General features: G+C 34.2%; 3 protein-coding genes across 3 annotated transcripts; 2 read left to right on the forward strand and 1 right to left on the reverse strand.

Annotated features, from left to right (window-relative positions):
* The first annotated feature begins 3,038 nt into the window (after positions 1–3,038).
* Positions 3,039–3,669, forward strand: LOC102603971 (histone H2AX-like). The gene is made up of 2 exons (XM_006352733.2): positions 3,039–3,282; positions 3,360–3,669. Exons 1-2 carry the CDS (start codon positions 3,076–3,078, stop codon positions 3,579–3,581), a joined length of 429 nt encoding a protein of 142 aa, XP_006352795.1. The 5' UTR covers positions 3,039–3,075; the 3' UTR covers positions 3,582–3,669.
* Positions 3,670–4,919: 1,250 nt separating this feature from the next.
* On the reverse strand, positions 4,920–9,721 carry LOC102604311 (NPL4-like protein 1). The gene is made up of 2 exons (XM_006352734.2): positions 8,510–9,721; positions 4,920–5,413 (listed from the first exon to the last, which is right to left on the reverse strand). Exons 1-2 carry the CDS (start codon positions 9,488–9,490, stop codon positions 5,159–5,161), a joined length of 1,236 nt encoding a protein of 411 aa, XP_006352796.1. The 5' UTR covers positions 9,491–9,721; the 3' UTR covers positions 4,920–5,158.
* An 8,732-nt stretch (positions 9,722–18,453) lies between these two features.
* LOC102604638 (rho GTPase-activating protein 2-like) lies at positions 18,454–21,479 on the forward strand. Its single transcript, XM_006352735.2, has 4 exons — positions 18,454–18,848; positions 20,029–20,149; positions 20,254–20,604; positions 20,704–21,479. The coding sequence occupies exons 1-4, from the start codon at positions 18,541–18,543 to the stop codon at positions 21,304–21,306; spliced, it is 1,383 nt and encodes a 460-aa protein (XP_006352797.1). The 5' UTR covers positions 18,454–18,540; the 3' UTR covers positions 21,307–21,479.
* The last annotated feature ends 128 nt before the right edge of the window (positions 21,480–21,607 follow it).

Genomic DNA, 21,607 nt, shown 5'->3' on the forward strand with positions numbered 1-21,607 from the left:
GGCCCCGTGCTGGCACGGGGTCCTATATCTAGTCTTATTACATGGCAATGCCATGTTTAAACTCCGTTCTATGCTAGCTCTAAACATTTTTTCAAACTAGATACTAATAAATTTTAAATCGCAACACATATTTTATTAGATCAATCCTTAGGTTTCAAAATATTTTTTTCATACAAAATGATATAGAGCATTAGTGATTCCAAAAATTTTACTAACGAAAATCAAAATGCATATAAGTAAAAATAATAATTTATTTCGCATCTTTAATTTAAAATCATAAGATTTAAAAGTTTTTTTTAAACTCGGTATCAAGACGAAATAAGACAAACAAATTGAGTATTAATGTGAGATCAGTGGCAGAGTCCGGATCTCCGTAAAGGGGGTTCGAAGTATAAAGTAGTAAATTTTTTATGTATATGGAATACATGAGGTCAAAATTAGATGTAACTTGTTTAAGATACATTGTATCAAAGTGGATTCACATGTATTTGGATACAAAGAAAATCTCGCTCACCTCGTTCACCACTGTCCCATGTACCTATTATCCCATAAACATGCGAACCACTCCGAATAAATACAAATACATGTATCTAATATGTATTTAGTGTGATTCACATGTATTTAAGATACATACGAATCTTGTTCGCCTCTCTCCCTAATTTTCACATTGGGTTTTCGTGTTTAAGGAATTTGAAAGTAGTAAACTAGTCAAAAACAAAAACATAATTAGTAAAAATATCCATACTTTATAAATATTAGTAAAAATGTCAAAAATATCATTATTTTAAAAAACTTTATGTATCCTAATTTTCTTCCTACTTTATCTCCCATTGACACGTTTTCAATTAATTATCTCTCCTATTTTATTTTTTTAAATTCTTCTCTCTCAAATTTATCTTTTCAGATTCTTAATTCTCTCTCTTATTTTAAAAAAAAAATCCCTCTCTCATCTTGATCTTTTCAAATTATCCTCCAACATTCAAGTTGCCCATATATCTCTTCCGTAAATTTTGGTAGTTTTTTTCAGAAATTAAATCAACAACAATCACTTTGATTAAGGTATTAATCTTTATCCTATTTTTAGATTTCTTTTCTGATTTTATTTTTGTTTAAATCTTTAAAGATTGTTGTTTGTAGTTGAAATTTCGGTTAGGGTTCACTCTCCAATGGCTGAATCCAAGAGGCTTACTAGATCCTTGGGTAGATCTTTGCAGGCAAAAGCATTTTCCTGAGTAAAATTAGATTTGTAAGAAAAAATATTTAACTTGGCAAGCATATAAATATATAAATTATGCCATAATGTAACTTATAAACTACATCACATAAAAACAAATTTATACAATAATGTAACTTATAAATCAAACCTGACATATACAATAATAATTATGATTTAATGAATACACCAATTATGGAGTAATGAATACAAAACAATGAAACAAAAGTGCATGAGTACAATGAATACATTTAATATGTATCTTTACTTAACTTAGAAAAAAATCAAATGGCATTACTATTTGTTAAAAAACAAATACTCCCCATATTTTCTTTGTATTCAAACTAAAAAAAATTAAATACCCAAGTCATTAACAAATACAGAATTATAGATGTTAACAGTTTTTTGTATCCAAGTTAAAAATGTATGTATTTACAATAGTCCTTGCATCAAGTAAAAAATAAATATTGAAACATTAAAAACAAATTTGAACAAAACCGTATTATGCATATTTCACTGAAGTCTGCCAACATATATGTATACAAAACAAATATTGAACCATTAAAAAACAAACAGCCGATCAAAAAATCTTCAAACAATCCATTAACATTTTTCATAATCAACAACCACAAAAAATTAAACAAATCCACCAAAACTAATTTTTCTTATGTTGTTCACAGTACATACAATTTACAATGAAAACAGATAAAGTTTACAATTATTTACAAACTTTCATATCAAAATTTTATAATCACTTTGAAAAAGATTAAGGATGAAGCAATTAACTAATACATGGTCCAATTTGTATTCAACCAATTTGATCGAACTCCTAGTAATAAAATCCTTCTCCACAGTTGTTTGTCAATGATTTTGTTGTACTATTTCGTTAAAATAATTCTCAACAAACAGAAAAAGAAGAAGATTTCAATCAAAATATATTGAAAATCGATAACGATAGAACTCATCAGCTATGGAGAAGACCGATTAGTATTTAGTTTTGAAATTTTGAGACTTTTAAGCAATTGTTCCTTTTTAAAAAAATTCTCTCCCCTAAATTTCTCCTTTTTGTTATTTAACAATTGTATTCTTTCAATTAAAACAAATAATAAAAACTTAAATAAGATACATAATAAATTAAAAATTTGACATTTTTACTAAATATTGAAAGTGTTGACATTGGATCCTATTAAATGTCAAAATATTGACATTTTGAAAAATTTCTCTTATGTACAATTAATTCATTTTCTATAAACACATAGTATATTTTTAAGAAAATAACAATAGAGTATATCTTTGTTCTGTACTACTATAACTAAAGCAGACTATTTAAATGTAACATATTTGTAATTTCTCTGCATGTCCGTCCGACTTATTTTTCTGTGTTTAGAAACATAGTCCAGTCCTACTTGGAAAAATACTTACCCGCACAACTATTTTTCATCAAGCAAATAAAAACAAAGATTGTGCCTTTTATAACTATGTATACTCTTTGATGTTAATAATGAATTTTTACCAGCATTTTTAGACGTATCATTTGCCTCTGACACAGAGTTTACATATTACTGTAGTATTTTTTTTGTTCCACTGCCATACATAAAAAATACGGTAGTAAGCTTAAAATTCAAATTCTAAAGTAGTGATATTTTGGCGGCAATCAAATGAAAAGTGAAGCGGCAAAACTAAAATAGAGCAAATTTAACGATCCCAGTGAAACTGAATATCCAATAGAATAACAACACGTTGGCGATCCGCGTGAAGCCGAAATGGACTCACCCATTTCTATATAAACCAATTTTATTTTTCAACAAGAACATCAGTCTCTCATTATTTCGAATTCAAATTGTCGAAAAGGAAAAAAAAAAATGAGTTCTACAGTTGAAGCAAAGTCCGCTGGTGGTCGAGGAAAGGCCAAAGGTTCAAAAAAATCAGTGTCCAGATCTCAAAAGGCAGGTCTCCAATTCCCTGTTGGCCGTATTGCTAGGTATCTGAAGAAGGGTCGTTATGCTCAGCGTCTTGGCTCTGGTTCACCTATCTATCTCTCTGCAGTTCTTGAATATCTTGCTGCTGAGGTCCGTCCGTTTTATTTAGTTTTTGTTTATTAGTACTCTTCTCGTCTCGTGCTTGGCTGATGTTTCGAAATTTCCAGGTTCTAGAGCTTGCTGGGAATGCAGCTAGAGATAATAAGAAGAACAGGATTATTCCAAGGCATATACAATTGGCTGTCAGGAATGATGAGGAACTTAGCAAGCTGTTGGGGTCGGTGACAATTGCTAATGGTGGAGTTCTGCCCAATATTCACTCAAATTTGTTACCCAAGAAGAATGGCAAGGGGAAAGTGGAATCTGCATCTCAATCTCAAGAGTTTTAAATGTGATGTCAGGATTAAGAGGAATTGGTTGGATGTGGTGTTGTTTTTTGATATATGTGAATGACATGTTTGCTTCATTTATTGATTTGCTATTCGATCATACATCAACAATGAATTATGACTTGATCTAAAAGACTATTGAAGACGCGCACGGCTGAGCATTTTCAATATTATAATTTATAACAAGTCTAAAATTGACATTTAAGATCTAAGTTGTTACCAAATATGAAAAAAATGTAATTCCATTTCCACCATATCCCCCTTGCATTTGGTAGTGGTGTATTTTGCCCTGGTATCCATTTTTCTTTCTTCTGTGAGTGTCTATTGGAATTTGGAACAACAACAAATAATTCTTATTGCGGCGAATGGACATTGTTAACCGCAAAGTAGGAAAAGGATTGTCTTTTAGACCGTCTCGTGTTTTTGTTGGCAGGAGGCAACATAGATTAAGTATTTGAGGTAAATCATGTCATCCTCTATACTATTAACCACGCAAATGCATTTTGTGATTTGTATATAAGCAAGTGATTCATTAATCTCGTTTCATATATATGTACACATTAGTTCATAGTAAAGTTAGCAATGAGTTCAACAAAGGCTCCAAATCGACATCCAGAACTCACAAGGCATGCCTCCAATTCCCCGTTTTGTCTAAGCGGGCCCAACGTGTTGGTGCTGGTCCCCCGGTTTATCTCGCTGCTGTAGTAGAATATTTAGCTGCCGAGGTAATTCATGGAGTAATTTAAAAGGTATAATCAAATGGAATAGTAGTGTTTTTATAGGTTTTGGAAGTTGCAGCAAGACACAATAACACAACTTGCGGTGAGAAATGATGAGGATGAGCAAGCATGTCACCATTGCAGATGGAGGTGTTTTACCCTACATTCACCAGACTTTGTTACCAAACCCAGAGATGACATTGCTTGTTAGTTTTCTTTTTCAAACTTAATTTACGATTACATATTCTAGTGCAAAGCTTGTTATTGAATGATAATTACATCTGTTTTTTCCATTCACTAGTTTGCTTTTTTGCACAAACAAATAGATGTTTAAGAAGAATAATCATGTGTGCATTTATCATTCTTGAGCCTAATTTTCTTGGAAGGGTTTCCAATGATAATGCCAGTCGCGACTTGTCAATTAATTATTTTTCCCTAATGTACAATAGAAATGTCTTTTAACCGATCCTACATACAACATATTCTAGTTTCAATATTTTATTACATCATACTACTGTGAGCGAGCTTCAAAACACTGCAACTGTTAATTAGAATTATATATGGTTTCTTCAGCCGAAAATTTATGATAAGACGATAGAACAAATAATATCCCACCAAATCAAAACTAAAACATCTTTTATGAGAGTCATACCGGTAAACAAACATAACATATGAAGAATTTAACTTCAACCAATTATATTAAAGCAAGTATAATTTAACAAAAGTATCCAAACAACACATTGGTGGTAAATATAACATTAGGAGGATTTCTGCACTGCAACACATGTAATGTCATCACTGGATCCTTTGTTGATGCAGTACCTGATGACTGTTGGTCTCATTAAACGGTGATGCTGCTCAAGAGGCACTAGCCATGGATTCTATAAGGAGCTTGTAACCTTCTGGGACAGCTGACTGTGTAAGCACGCATTCTGCCAATGCAGGAACATCTGCATTAATGTCCAGAAACTTGGCCAGCAACAGTAGCAGATGGAAATCCGAGATTCGCTTCACAAAAGAAAGACTCTTTGTTCTATTGAAATGATCCTTCAATGCATTCATGCTCACTGGAATAATCCTGTTTTCAATGGGAAATGATGAAGAAAGTGGACCCTGCACATGAGATGAGACCAAATAAGAACAAGCGATCCAAATAAATATCACCAGGATGAAAGCAAACGACACAAGACAAAGGGAGAAAGAGGTCGAAGGAACCTCTTAAGCATCCATCCAACAATTTGTAATGATGGCACACGCACATATGTGCCAAAAAATATCAAAAAGGAAAGGAAAAGAAAAATGATAAAATAACAGGTATCTTCATGAAACTGTCAAAGGACATTCAGCAAGGTTTGATCTATTCCAAAACCACTAGGCAGGAACCTATTCCTAAGCCTTTTTGCATCTCTTCCAGCTCCAGTTTTACATTAATATATATATATATATATATATCAAAACTGAAACTTCCACCAAGTCCTAGACTTTGAAAACTGGTAAAGCTGCCCTATTCCAAATCTCGTCGACATTGGATGTCACATACTAGAATTCTCTTTCAAAATTATTTTGGCTTCAATACAGAAAAGAGAAACAAAAGGAACATCACCCAGCACTACTGCTTCATCCTAACTCAAATTAGGTTGCATATTGTTTCTCTCACTAACTAAATCTTATCCTAGTTCATCCATCAATTATATCAGGTGATAAAGCGAAGTCACTATTTTTCTCACTATATCCTAAAAGAAACTGAGGATCACTCAGGCACTCAAACTCCACTGAAGTCAACGATTGATGCAACATTAACAAACACAAACTCCACTGAAGTCAACGATTGATGCAACATTAACAAACACAAACTCCACTGAAGTCAACGATTGATGCAACATTAACAAACACAAACTCCACTGAAGTCAACGATTGATGCAACATTAACAAACACAAACTCCACTGAAGTCAACGATTGATGCAACATTAACAAACACAAACTCCACTGAAGTCAACGATTGATGCAACATTAACAAACACAAACTCCACTGAAGTCAACGATTGATGCAACATTAACAAACACAAACTCCACTGAAGTCAACGATTGATGCAACATTAACAAACACAAACTCCACTGAAGTCAACGATTGATGCAACATTAACAAACACAAACTCCACTGAAGTCAACGATTGATGCAACATTAACAAACACAAACTCCACTGAAGTCAACGATTGATGCAACATTAACAAACACAAACTCCACTGAAGTCAACGATTGATGCAACATTAACAAACACAAACTCCACTGAAGTCAACGATTGATGCAACATTAACAAACACAAACTCCACTGAAGTCAACGATTGATGCAACATTAACAAACACAAACTCCACTGAAGTCAACGATTGATGCAACATTAACAAACACAAACTCCACTGAAGTCAACGATTGATGCAACATTAACAAACACAAACTCCACTGAAGTCAACGATTGATGCAACATTAACAAACACAAACTCCACTGAAGTCAACGATTGATGCAACATTAACAAACACAAACTCCACTGAAGTCAACGATTGATGCAACATTAACAAACACAAACTCCACTGAAGTCAACGATTGATGCAACATTAACAAACACAAACTCCACTGAAGTCAACGATTGATGCAACATTAACAAGAGGCCATCTGAACAAACAGAGGAAGAAATTTGGAATATTTTGAATTACAGTTTGGAATACATCAAAATATGCAAGTTTCATGTTGAGCACATACTACCACACCTCAAAGCAAGTGTACTACTCCCTCTGTCCCAATTAATGTGGTACCACTTTCATTTTTAGTCCATCCCAAAAAGAATGTAATATTTCTATAATAATAGAGATAATTTAGACTACAAATTTCAAATGTCTTCCTTTTTTCTTAAAATTCATGTCAAGTTAAACGGTGCAACATAAATTGAGACAGGGTGTACAAGCATATTGTAATCTCTGTCCAAAGTCTCATGGCAAGACACTTGAAGTAATTTTACGAAGAACCTCTCACTTGAAAATATATCCCAGCCGGTTAGAACCACAGTCAATAGCAACAACAGCTAGCACACTGCTGTACTCCATCACCCACGCTATGGGTGACATCAATACCTCAACCAACTTATTTATCACATGATTGACATCAAGCGAGAGGGGATATAATTAGTGAATGAAAACTGAATGAAGAAGAATGTAGAATAACTCCTCAATGGAAAGATTTGATGCTATTGTTCCGTGGTAATTTTCCAGGTCAATCATGCTCAAGCCTAAACATTGAACAGTCCAATGACCTTAGGGTAAGTTCCCTAATTTCACACTTGAACCTATCCCTAGAAATATTCTTTTGACATTACAAAAATAAGCATAGATAAATGAGTTCATGTCTGCAGAACCATGCTTCATGTGAAGCAAAGAAAGTGGAAAAAAGAAAACAAAGCAGAGTTCTCCCACCGGGGTAACTAATACAGCTAACAGTATGATGACAAGCTGAAAGCAAATAAGAGAAAAATATATGATGAAACATGCTAAATCACCTACTGAGGGGGAAGGCAAACTACATTACCCAAAAATCTTCAAAAGGTTTGCAACTTTAGGAAGTGAACCACCAAAAAGGTTACGAATCAAAAAGGATGAGTTAGATGATCTAAAAGATGAGGAAAGTGATTAGGTCAATTGAGCTTCCGGATCCTTCTGATCTGCCTACTTCTTATGATGTTCTCAAACTACACAAGAAACCATAGAGTATTAGGTTCTATCATCACCGCCTAACAGGTTCTAATTGTAGGATGAAGCATATGGCAACAAATGTCTACTTGGGGGCTTTGACCAACAGCCTATTTGCTAAAACTACCTAAAACATACAGCTACTGAAATTAAGCATGTGTTTTAATGCCGTAGTAAGGTTTCTCTATTCTCAGCAGTTCCAACCAGAGACCATTAAAAAGGCATCTTTTAATCAATACTTAGATGTTCTACCGCCAATTCTTACCAATAGTGTAGTATTTCTTCTGTTCAGTTCTTTTTGTCACTGCCTTCATTTTTCTCCTCATAGTATGATTATAAAGTTACTCACTTTATGCAATTTAAGGAAAGCAAACAAATGTAATTCATAATTAAATTCAAGCAACTAATGGACACAATATGCAGCACACAAAAAAGATTCAAAGAAAAAGATATGCAATAAATCCAACGCACCTGGTGATCAGCAATCTTGACAACAACCAAGAAGAAGTCGTTATCAACTTCTCTTGTGTCCTTGACTCCTACCACCACATCTTTCTTCATCTTAGAAAGCTTTGGATCAATCTCATCCTTAACATCTGTCTCAAACCACCCTTCCTTGAACAATCTAACACACATATCACTCATCTGAAAAGCCTCAAAATGTACATCGGCAGCGCCATCCTCATTCACCTCAAGCTTCACTATAGCGGTCACCCACTCCTTCAAATCACCCTCCGAATGTAACTCAGCTGCCTGTAAGACTTCTGCAGTTGACATTGTGTAATCCTTCTTATCCTGACTAATTGTCTGAGTAAATATAAACCCTACTTTCCTCATCCCTAATCCAATAGCTATAGCATCCACCAATTTCTCCTCATCAGGATCGCGTAAAAGTAACAAATTTTCCTCGGTCCCTTGCTGGGGCGGCTCATAAATAAAATCGACTTCCACTTTGCCCTCAGGCGATACCGTACCATACATAAAACCACCCCTTTTGACAGCAAAGGCGAGTGTTTCATTGACATAATGTTGAAAGGCATTGGCGGCATCACGATCGAAGGAAACCAGCTCGCAGTGAGGGTTCTCTTGTCTTGTAACTCGCATTTGTTTGGCAATTAGGTCGTCCATGGTCATCTTTCTACCGAATGAACCGGCGGGCTGGACGGCCGGACCGGCAATGGTGCGTTCACCCTCGTAAGCGAGATAGAGCATGGAACCGTGAGTAAGGTTCAAAGAGGAGATGGGTGTATGAGGGTTGGCCATATCAGTGAAGCGAGACCAATCATCTGGGGTTTTAGCGAGCAAAAGGTTCTGATTTGCAGATAGGGTTTGAGATTGAACTGGAACTCGAAGTTGGGATTCGATTTGGGACTTGAGTTGGGAAATTGTGGCATGTGGGTTGTCAATTGTGACTCGCTCTAACCCATCTCTGCTTCTGATTCTGATCATCATCTTGGCTGGCGACTGACTTAGATAGAAGAAGAAGAAAAAAAACTTGTTGTTTATCTTTGTACAGCAAGCAAGAGAGATTACTATAATATGGTGATTTTAATAAATATGTAGTGCATCAGCAAGAGGTGAGAATCTGTATGGAAGTTGGACCGACGAAGAAGAAAGGAAGTAGGAACTTAGCTTTGGCTTGTAGAATCGTCCATTAATATATATACTACTCCATAAACAAAGCATAAATTCGTCTCCTATTCTGTTTCGGATTTCTATTTCTATTCGACCCGTCCTCATTAGACTTGGGCTCGGACAAGTTTTGGGCTGGACTTTGTAAATTACTCCTAATTTGATTTGGTTGGAAAGATAAATTGTCTTTTTTAAAATTCGGGACAAGTTCATGTGTCACTTTGTCTTTTCTCTTAAAAAAATTACGCATAATACCATTTTTAATATTTATACCATATATTTTAAAAGATTTAATTAGATACACAAATCTCTTAAATATGGTATTGAATAATTATCTTAAAATTTAAACTCCTTAATTATGGTACATTAGCAATTCAAATTATTTACTCATTACCCTAATGTTCACCTCCACCCCCACGTACTTCACATCCACCCTATCTCTCTCTCTCTCTTCCTTAACTAAATCCTGATAATCAACATCATACAAACTCATATTCATTATCGTCATGGTCCATACATCTTTTCTATGAATTAGTCATTAACTAGCTTCTTTCAGATGATCAATATTATCCGAAAGAAGTTCAAGGTTTCTTCTACATAACTGTTGTATCAATGAGGTAAATTATTATTAATTTTCATTATTCTCAGGTATCTTGGTTTACATTCCATTCATGTACATGAAATAGAGTTTATATTGGTGTAAAATTTGATTTTATAAACTTTTGCAAATTAGATTTTTGTCATTGCAGCGTCTTCATCCGCCAACATCCAAGCCGAAAATTTAAGATACAAAGGAAGAAATTGATGAAGAAGATGAAGTGTACAATTACAGAATTATTATGATTTATGATTTCATTATTTTAGGAACACTTGTTAGAGTTGATACACAAGGGTCTTGTAAATCTGTTTGGTTTGTTAATTATTCATCAATCAATGAAATAAGTTACACCCCTTTAATTCAAAGTAATAAATCGTGTATCTAGACTTTTAAAATCGATGGATACATGTATCTCACGAAAAATGATACATGTATCTCAAGGCCGAAATATTCAAAAATTTAAGATACAAAAGAAGGAGATAATGAAGAAGATGAAGTTTACAATTTTATAATTACTACTCCCTTTGTCCCAAATTATATGACTCACTTTCCTTTTTAGTGCCACGCCCCGAGCCTACACCCTGGGTGGGACCGGCACTCGGAGACCATTGCTGGCCCCAAGCGAACCCTTGGCCTGGCTTTCTTAACTCAACGGAAACCTAACTCAACAGAATAACTTAATGCCATGCAAAGACATAAAACAACTAACTGATGCATAACTTGCCAAAAGGCAGCTCGAGTCTCAAAATAGAATATTTACATAAATACATAAATGAGAGACTCAATACTGACTGACTGACTGTCTATGAAGCCTCTACAATACTGAGATGGATGTTGGGACAGGCCCCACAACATCCTATTAAAACAAACTTAAGATCACAAAATAACTGAGTCCTCTGGAAAGCAAGGAGGCTCACACCTGACTCTGGAATGCTCAGCTGGATCAACGGCGTGCTGGATGCTGATCCTGGGTACCTGCGTTTGCATCATAATAAGATGCATGCCAACTGGCATCAGTACATGAAATGTACGAGTATGCGAGCTGGAACTAAGCAACAAAGGCTAGCAGGAGATCTGGAAGACAACTGAAAAAGCTTAACCTGGCTCAACTCAACTCAACCTGACTGACTTCTTTCAATATAAGGCAATTTAAAACAAATGTGATATAAAGAAAGACTGTTTAAAAACCTGCTATAAACTCTGTGTGTATACAAAGATACAATAAGCCTGATATGTATATAGAAATACAAATGAACTGATGTATATAAAAATACAATACTTTTTGTGTATGAAAATACAATAACTGCTGTGGGAGTTTCTCTAATCGACAACCATCACATAAGAGCTATAGTGATGATACAACGATAGACCTCACGCTGCCAGAGCATTCTATTCCCGGCCAAAGGTATAGGACCTGAACTGCCTAATGGATCCACTAGTCTGATTTGAAAAGGATTCATCTAAAAAGTATGATCCTTTTCTACCCATGGTGGCTAACATAGTTCTATGGGGGCTATGGGTTCTTTGAACACTCCCCCAACTCGGTGCTCGATACTACTCCCAAAAATGTACTAGCTCTTATGTTTTTAAAACATATGTCTTCCTGCTGATTGAGATAATTACTCAAAAACTAGCCTAAAGGCTCCTTTGGAAAATCTCAGTTTCCTCTCTTTCTTTATGAAAACTAGCCCTAAGGCTCTTTTGGAAATCTCAGTTTCCAACCTTGTTTAAATGTAAAAACATTTCTTTAAAACTTATTTGGGAATACATAGTTCCCTAATAACTTTTGAGAAATGAACTCAACTTTAAACTCTTGACTCAACTTGAAACTTGATACCTCTTTCTTAGCTTGAAACTCTAAGCTCTTTACTTGACTTGAAACTAGAGTCTAAAAATGAAGTTAAAACGTTCAATAAAGACTCTTGAACAGCTTTAAGAACTTGCTTGACTTGCTTCTTTAACTTTTGAACTTAACTTTTGACTTCTAACTAACTCTCCTTGAATTGGATTTATGGATTCAAGGTGTTTGATCACATGTTACAGATGAGTCCGGGAGGTTTAAATGTACCTTAGAGAGTTGGAAACAACCATACAACATAGGTACAATACCAAGGAACATGCATGAGAAGGTGGGGAATGAATGGGGAAACTCGGCGTCCTTGGCGCTCTGCAAGGCGCGAGCGCCAGACCCAAAACTTCAGAGGGGGCCTGCTGGCGCTCTGAGAGGCACGCCGCCACAAGGGGGAAACTTTAGAATCCCTTTTGGAGCGCGCTGGCAGGCGCGACGCGTCAATCCCCTTGCCCAGAAACTCGACTTTTCTCCCTCGTTTTGCCAACTCTAAACAACCCTTGCTTCAACGGCTTCAACCCCAAACACTAAGGATCATCATATCCCTCAACATACCATGGATTACAACTCAAAACACAACCGGAAACAAGTCCCAAATCAACAAGAATCTCAACATCAAAATCAACAACAATACCAACAATAATTTCAACAACTTCAACAACTTCAACAACAAATCCAATCTTTTCTCAAATCATAAAAATGAGCTTGGTGTGTGGGAGAAATGATCAACCCACACAAAGAACTCACATACCTCAATAGGGATCACCCCCGACGATTTCCACGACGGAAACTTGCTTGATCACCTCTTTCTCTTCTTCTTCTCCTCTTCTTCTCTTCTTCTTCTCTTCTTCTTCTCTTCTCCTTCTCAAACCCTAGCTCTAACTCTTTTAAAAATGGAACAAAAATGATCCACAATAAGCCTAACACCACAATATAACGCCAAAATAAAATAGCTAGGGAAAAGACCAAAATGCCCTTAAATTTCCGGACAGATTTCCCTGCCAACTGCCCAACTTCAAAAGGGAATAACTCGCTCATACGAACTCGGAATTGAGTAAATTCGGTGGCGTTGGAAAGATCGTTCCACGAACTTCGCAACCATAACTGGAACTCCACCTAACTCATCCTGAGATAGAATTTATGGCTGTTCAAAGTTGGCCAAAAACTCACCTTTTTCCACACTTAGCCAAATTCCAGATTTTCAAATTCCTTCCAAAATGCCTATTTCCGATTCTAAGCCTCTTCAAAGCTATTTCAAATTGTCGGATGTTACATTTAGTCAGTCCCAAAAAGAATGACACATTTCTATATAAAGTAACAATCTAACTATAAAATATCTATTTTACCATTAATGAAATGATTTACAGCCACACAAATTTCTATCATTCATTTTGGACCACAAATTTTAAAAGGTTTCCTTTCTTTCTTAAACTCCGTGCCGAGTCAAAGTACCTCATATAAAATGGGACGGAGGGAGTATGATTTATGATTTCATTATTTTAGGAAAGCTTGTTAAAGTTGATAAGCAAGGATCGTGTAAATCAATTTTGATTGTTAATTATTCATTCATTAATCCTTTAATTAAGGAAATAAGTTATACCTCTTTAATTCAAAGTTATAAATCATGTATCTTGACTTTTAAAATTGATGGATACATGTATCTCGCGAGTAATGATACATGTATCTCAATTACTCTTCTAATTAAGGAAATCACGATTTTAAAAGTCGGCAGATACATGTATCTCGCGTATTCAGACTCGTGTATCTTAAGCACGAAATATGGTACATAAAGTAATATTTAAAACTATTGGGAATCTTAGTAATTAAGACCTAAACTAGTGGGATTTATGTAGTTTACCCAAAACTTGTCATAAAACTTGCAACTTTTGATAAAAGTCACAATTCGTCATAAAACTTGTATTTTTTTTATAAAAATCACAACTCGTCATAAAAGTCACAATTCTTCATTTTCTATTCACACCTTTAAAAAACCCAACACCAACAAATTGTTTTAAACCTGTAAATCTCTTTTTCCATTATGTCATATCTTTTTGTAAAATCTATGCGAATTCTAATAATTATAGGTCTTTTTAAATATCGCCTCTTTATACAGTTTTTAGAAATACGTTTGAACGAATTTTAACTTCTTTGAGCTAAATAAGGAAAACAAATATATTTTTTTGAATTAATTTTAACTGATTGACTAAAAAGGAAAACAAATATTCCTATTTTGTTTTGAATCCCCTAAATTTATGGCATTAGTAATTATCCTTAATGTATTCAAATTAATGACATATCCGCTTTTTTCTTTTTATGATTTTAAAAAAAAAAACGTTTTTTACTATTATTTTAATTTTTTTAATAAAATGTTACAACCTGAAAGTTTTTATTGTTACAACTTGAAAGTTTTATTATACTGTCATAACTTGAAAATATTAGTCTTGTAATTTTAGTAGTAGTAATACACATATGTATTGATTTTTTGAATCACACTCTGGTCATATTTCCTATAATTCTGTTTATTGCAAAAATGTTTGTTAAAAAAAAAATACAAAGGTAGATAAAAAATGTATAAAGAGGCGATATTTAAAAAGACCTATAATTAGTGAAAATTTAATAAATGACATATACAAGACTAATATTTTCAAGTTATGACAGTATAATAAAACTTTCAAGTTGTAACAATAAAAACTTTCAGGTTGTAACATTTTATTAAAAAAATTAAAATAATAGTAAAAAACGTTTTTTTTTAAAATCATAAAAAGAAAAAGCGGATATGTCATTAATTTGAATACATTAAGGATAATTAATAATGCTATAAATTTAGGGGATTCAAAACAAAATAGGAATATTTGTTTTCCTTTTTACTCAATCAGTTAAAATTAAAATACTTATCCTAACCACTTTTTTGCTTTTTTTTGAAATTGGATTTCCGAGTCCTCCTTCCTTGTTGTTCTTCTTGTTGATTTGTTTTGAAGACTGACCAATTTCGACATTTGTTGCTTTTTTTTTTTTTTTTTCTTTTTAATCTCACTTACGAAATCTGAATCCGAAACAAAATGAGTCACTTCTACAATTTTCACCTTCCTCTTATTTCCCTTTTGATTTGCATGACTAACTGTTTTCTTTGCTTGACTAATCTTCGACTGAGAAAAAACATCTTTTACCGGAATTTCATTATTTGTTGGCATGCAACACTTATCTCTAGTTCAAGAGCAGAAACCTTGGCCAACGCCTCTTCTCGAGCTGCCTGCTACCGACAACAAAAGAGTTGATAGAGAGAACAAAAAATCAGAATTCATATCTGACATTCTTTCCTGCACATATAATTTTTAAAACATGTGCTAATTTTAAAACAAATACAGATCCACTTCTAGTGGGGAACAAGTAAGCATTCGCTTCTTCCAATTATCAAACATAACAAAAAATTCATACAGAAAGGAAAGTATGTTATCTTATTTTTTTCCTTCCACATCCATGGGGCTCAATCGTGAGTTCTGTTGTTTTTTTTTTAATGAAGAAGACAAACGTTGAAGATGGTGAGAGAGAAAAAAATAGTTCTATGTAAAAGAGGAACGTGGGGGTGGGGATGTGAAAACTGGAAAAACAATCTCTAAAATGGTGTAAGAGATAATGTCAATTGATTCTCTATTAATGTTATCCCTAAAATGGTGTAAGAGATAATGACAATTGATTATCTTATTTCTCTTACTTATTAATTGTAAGGTAATTATAAAAATAATAACTAATTAATTAAATCCAATAAATTAAATTATATATTAAAACTAATATGTTAATACTTGTAATTAAATTGTTATAAGTAGTAATATAAAAAAAGTACATCTAAAGATTGTAATATTAAGCCTTAAATAGATATGTGGGGTGAAATTTTCATTAATAAACAAAAAGTATTTGAATAGTAATCAATATTTATCTTGGGAATAATAAAATAATCAAAATAAAAATCAACTAATTAGGAGAATATCAAGGGAAAAATTTATCTTGTCATTACTATATTTATGGAAAAGATATTTTGAGTTTGATCCTTTTGGGTGCACACAGGGTAAAACCTCCACTCCTATGCAATAGCTCGCAAACCACATAGGAGAGGTAACCCGCACTAGGCAATCCCGGTGTGACGAGCTTGACCCAGAAGGCAAACCCCTTGCTTTTGCTGGCAAGGGGTTTCGAACTTGAGACCTCCAACATGGAAGTCCCAAGCCCAAACCATTGGGCCACCCTGAAGGGTACATTATATAATACATATTAGTTAATAATATATAATTAATTAATTTATAAATTAAAACTAATATGTTAATACTTGTAATTAAAATGTTATAAATAGTAATATAAAAAAAGTAGATCTAAAAGTTGTAATTACGAGGATCACTAAACCCCGTTGACTATATAGTACATCTACAACTACTAATTTTAATACAAATATTTGATTTGACTAAATAAAGGTTTACAAAATAAAGATAAAAAAAAAAAAAAAACACCTAATTATTAGAACGCAAAAAGGGACATCAGACCTACTTATCCTCATGTGTGAACCCAATTCTAATGAAAAAAAGGGAAAAAAAGGAAAGAAAGGCGTGCGAATTAAATCTGAGCTTATACTGTCAGAAAAAAATAGAGAGAAAAAAATAATAAGACATATATATAATTCGAACTCTCAAGTTTACAAGGACACCTAATAGTTCTATGATTCTTTGAGCAGCACCTGTAGCATGAATTCATGTGAACGGACACACTTCTATTTAGAAGTAAGTTGTATGTCTAAGAGACATTTTTATAGAATTGAGGTGAATTTGAAGTTGAAATATGTTTAAAAGCTATATTATGTGATATACGATAGCCCCAAATAAATAGGAGCCAAAAGCCCAAAACTGATTGAGATGTTGTCAATGCATGATTGACGATTCTAGTCAAGTTTTTGATGGTCCCACTTCCATTAGCTTTGTTGTTAATATAGTCTTTTTATTTGCATTTTTAGAGAAATAAAAGGACAAAAGTAGTAAACGATCAAATACTTTATAGATAGCGAAAGTTGGCATAACATTTTGAATTTGAAAATGAGCCCAAAACTGTGGGGACCACTTAATGGCCCATTCCCAAAGACTTTGGATTTTACTCTCTTAATTAGCCCAGCCCAGCCCAGCCCAGCCCGTAATACAAGATAAAACTTGTAGCCGTTGTTACTCCTTTTTAATTCTACTTTTACACTTCTCCTACTTATACTTGTATTAACAAGATTAGGATTAGGATTAGCAAAGAAAGAAAGGGGATTGATGATTATATAATTTTGGTTGAATTTCCATCTAAATAGTATAACGTGGAGTAATAAGTAGTAAATCATATCAATATTCAAAAGATTTGTTATTCTGTTAATTTATTGTACCTCAAAAAACACAACAATTAAATTGTAAATTGGCCAATGTTTTTCTTGCAAATTGGTGTGGTTTAATAATTCATAACTAAACTGCATTACATGTGTAAATAAAGGGACAAAGATCTCAAATCATTATGGGAAAAGCTGCACATTGTGCATTTGGAATCCACCAACGGTCGGTCTGCAACTAGAATCTCTCTTTTTTCTATAAATCAAACTCTACAATTCTAGCTCAAAATATTAGCAAAAATAACATTTCTACTCCCCCATAAATAATGTCCAAGCTAGTGCACGATTATTTACTTGTTAACTATCTATATCCTTAACAAAGTGATTGATTTAGGCTTCATACATGACACTTGTAAAGAAAAGAAATTAATTAGATGTCATATTAAATAAGTAAAGATCGCATGAAATTATGAATCAAACCATATATTTTATATATCTAGTTGACAAAATTATTTAATTTGTACTAATAATATAAGTGAAATGCACACAATCTATCTTTTAACTTATACGTTTCATCTCATTGGTCTTTTGATTTTTATCTCATTGATAAATATTTTTTCTTTTAAAGCATAATAAGTACACATTTACCGTACAAAGATTTATTGACGGACAAGTAGATGTCATTAATCATAAATATACACCTTGATTAATTTAGTTAGTTGAAAATGTTTGGGTACGTAATAGTAGTAGGAATTGAGTGTAGGAGAATAATTTACTTCAAAATCATAGGTTAAAAATAAGTTAAGTTAATTATATATATATAGAGTTGCATTGATTAGTGAACAAACTTGCTGAAAAGCAGAAAGTGTAGAAAAAGAGTGGCACTATTGAAATTGTTAAGTAATGAAAAGGGCTTTCTTGTCATCGGACAAGAGAAATTTGAAACGAGTGGCCGTTTGAACCGCATTAAAACTTGGTCTCTTGAATGCTCTTGTAATTACTAAAAAAAAAAAGAGCAACTCTATCTATCTCTTCCAATTTCACTCCAAACCCAGTTCATAGAGAGAGAAAGAGAAAGAGAAATGACGGGGTTGGTAATGGTGACAAGGGGAGGTGGCTGTGGAAATGGGAAGAACAGTTCAAAGGCGGCAGCTGCTGAAATGCAAAATCAGCAGCAGTTGTCTTTGGTGGATTTCATATTAGCAGCTCTAAGGAAATCAATGGTGTCTTGTCGTGTAGATCGACAAGAAGATGTTGTTTCTGCTGTGGAAATAGGGTTCCCCACCAATGTCCAGCATCTCACTCATGTCACTTTCGATCGATTTCATGGCTTTCTGGGTCTTCCTCTTGAGTTTCAAGTTGAAATCCCATGTAGAGTACCAAGTGCCAGGTTTCTTCTAAATCTCAAAACTTTCTTTTCTTGTTTCTGATTACTAATGCTTATGACTGACATAAAGCTCAGACTTTAAGGACTAAAAATTGACTTGTCAACTTTTTCATGTTTAAAAAAGTTTTATCTCTTTTTTTTCTATGTGCTCCTTAAAGGAGAGAGATTAAGTTGTGTGAATTTGCAATGTACACTCTGATTTGTGTAATAGCTTTTTAGGCTGAGAAGTCTTTAATTTTACTGTGAATGCCAAAGCTAATTGAGGAGTCAATACTTCCATAAATGCATGTAGTATCTACTTTCAAAATCTTTTCCATTTCCAGGAGGACTGGAACTAGGTCATTTGATCCTTTTTGAGGTCCCCTTCCTATTGTGGAGTGAGTTATACTTGACCAATAAAAAATGAAGGTCTACTAATTCGTCATTTTCTAGTTAATGATCCTTAATTACACTGCATTAAAGTGAGTTGGTTGGCACCTTGAGGGACTAATAAATGATTTGTTTGCATTTGAGCAGCTAATTCTTTATTGCTGTGAATTACAAGTGTTTTTTTTTTTAGAGAAACTGTATAGTTTAGGATGTCAACAGGGAAAATTTTCATGCACAATTTTACAACTCAAGTAGTACCTTTGGATAAATAGTGGTATTTTTGTGACTCAATACCTGCACTCATGTTTAGGTATTTGGTCTCTGGCATTACAATGGAAATACACGAATCCGATGATGACTTGATTACTTAAATTTATTATCATACTGAATAAAGAAATGGTCAAGTTGCTAAGCTCACCAGCTCGATAATTTAAGAAAGGGCCTCCGTTCAGGAACCAGAATCTAGTGAATTGAATTAAGATATTCAAGTGGTATGCATGGTAAACACAAAGCAAGAATGAAGAGCAGTCCCGGTTCCTGTTTGTTTACGGGTTTTCTCATGCTGGTGATTATACTGTATTAGGCAGTCCCAGTTCACTCCCAAATCATCTTTCTGTAGCATTTTGTGTTCTATTGAAGTTATTTTTCAGAAACCAATAGTTGTCAATTACAAATTCAAAGCATAAGTTGATTTCTGTGTCTATCTTCCGCAGAGGTCATTCTTCAGCAAACAATAGCTGCAGTAATTTGCTTTTAAAGCTCCAAACCTATCTATTCAATATATCCGCTGAATTTGTAACCATTTATTTTGCAGCGTCAGTGTGTTTGGTGTATCTGCAGAATCAATGCAGTGTTCTTATGATACAAGGGGCAACAGTGTCCCAACTATTCTCTTGTTAATGCAAGAACGGCTATACTCACAAAATGGTCTTAAGGTAAAACAAATTTTATCTCATTTCTGATGGATGGAATTTTTGTCCACCATGTTATGTTATTGCCAACAATTTTCTGACTAATTATATCTGGATGAACCTTTTAGGCTGAAGGAATCTTCCGAATTAACCCAGAGAATAGCCAGGAGGAGCATGTAAGGGACCAGCTAAATAGAGGCATCGTGCCTGAAGACATCGATGTTCATTGTTTGGCTGGTCTCATCAAAGCCTGGTTCCGAGAACTGCCATCAGGTGTGCTTGATGGGCTTTCACCAGAACAGGTTTTGCAATGCAACACCGAGGAAGAATTCGTTGAGCTTGTGAAACAGCTTAAACCAACCGAGACTGCATTGCTCAACTGGGCAATTGATCTTATGGCTGATGTTGTTGAACAAGAGGAATCCAACAAAATGAATGCCAGAAATATTGCAATGGTTTTTGCTCCAAACATGACCCAGGTAAATGAATATATACTATAGCAGTTGGTTGTATAAAGTATTAACATTTCTTATATTGGTAAGGAGTTGAAGCATTTCATTTTTTTTTTCTGGAATCAGATGTCTGATCCATTAACAGCTCTCATGCACGCTGTTCAAGTGATGAACTTGCTGAAGACCCTGATCATGAAAACATTACGAGAGCGTGGAGAAGCAGAAGATGGAGATTATTCACCCATGTCATCTCGTTCTTCTGGTAGACAAACTGATGAGGAATTCGACTCCCAACAAGAGATGGACACTAGCTGTGAATCAGCAGGACCAGCATCAGATGATGACGATGCTGATGAGCAACATCGCTATAGCTACAGCAGTGAAGAGAGAGATGAAGTCGAGTCATTGAGTGAGATAGAAGAAAGCTTCTTGCGACAGTTGGACGAGAATGAGCATGCAAAAAATGACTTCAGGAAACAGTTGGAAGGAATTTTGTGCAGAGAAGATGTTATTTCCACAACTGCATCTACCGAAAATGGAGATTCTTCTGTTTCATTTTCTGACAGTAAAATGGAGACTTCTGGCTTGAGCACTAGCGATGGTGAAGACTCAAGATACACTTGTGTTACTCTGGAAGATAAAGTGGAGTTGAAGAGATCAAGTGGAAGCATGGAGGATGTCGATATGGTAGAGGTAAACATGGTAGAATCTGCTGTTCCTGTGCAGTAGGTTAATGACTGCTATTGAATCTTGCAATTTTAGGAGTCGTGGATTTCTCTGTTGTTAATGGTCTGACGGTTGTTTATGTAAAAAGTGTTTGTAGGACAGAAAATGGTTTGCTTGTGAATCACTGTGTTCAGCATTGGCTGAACTCGTGCTTGATTGATTTCTTTGTTTTGCTAGCTAGCTATAAGGATCTCTAACATTGACCAACATCAATGGTGTACGAAAAAAGGTTTGTTTATGAAGATTGAAAAAGAAAGGTGGATTTGCTTTATCAGAAAAGCATAGTCCTTGATTTCAGATACTA

This window comes from Solanum tuberosum, unplaced genomic scaffold (genome assembly GCF_000226075.1).
Source record: "Solanum tuberosum cultivar DM 1-3 516 R44 unplaced genomic scaffold, SolTub_3.0 scf00150, whole genome shotgun sequence".
Taxonomy (NCBI): Eukaryota; Viridiplantae; Streptophyta; class Magnoliopsida; order Solanales; family Solanaceae; genus Solanum; species Solanum tuberosum.

Bases quoted from the DNA above. Each gene is read 5' to 3' on its own strand.
- LOC102603971 (XM_006352733.2), top strand. From the start codon at position 3,076: ATGAGTTCTACAGTTGAAGCAAAGTCCGCTGGTGGTCGAGGAAAGGCC. The intron at 3,283-3,359 runs GTCCGTCCGTTT...CGAAATTTCCAG, and splicing joins TTGAATATCTTGCTGCTGAG to GTTCTAGAGCTTGCTGGGAA.
- LOC102604311 (XM_006352734.2), bottom strand. From the start codon at position 9,490: ATGATGATCAGAATCAGAAGCAGAGATGGGTTAGAGCGAGTCACAATT. The intron at 5,414-8,509 runs GTGCGTTGGATT...TCTCATGTGCAG, and splicing joins TCAAGATTGCTGATCACCAG to GGTCCACTTTCTTCATCATT.
- LOC102604638 (XM_006352735.2), top strand. From the start codon at position 18,541: ATGACGGGGTTGGTAATGGTGACAAGGGGAGGTGGCTGTGGAAATGGG. The intron at 18,849-20,028 runs GTTTCTTCTAAA...TTTATTTTGCAG, and splicing joins TGTAGAGTACCAAGTGCCAG to CGTCAGTGTGTTTGGTGTAT. The intron at 20,605-20,703 runs GTAAATGAATAT...TTCTGGAATCAG, and splicing joins TTGCTCCAAACATGACCCAG to ATGTCTGATCCATTAACAGC.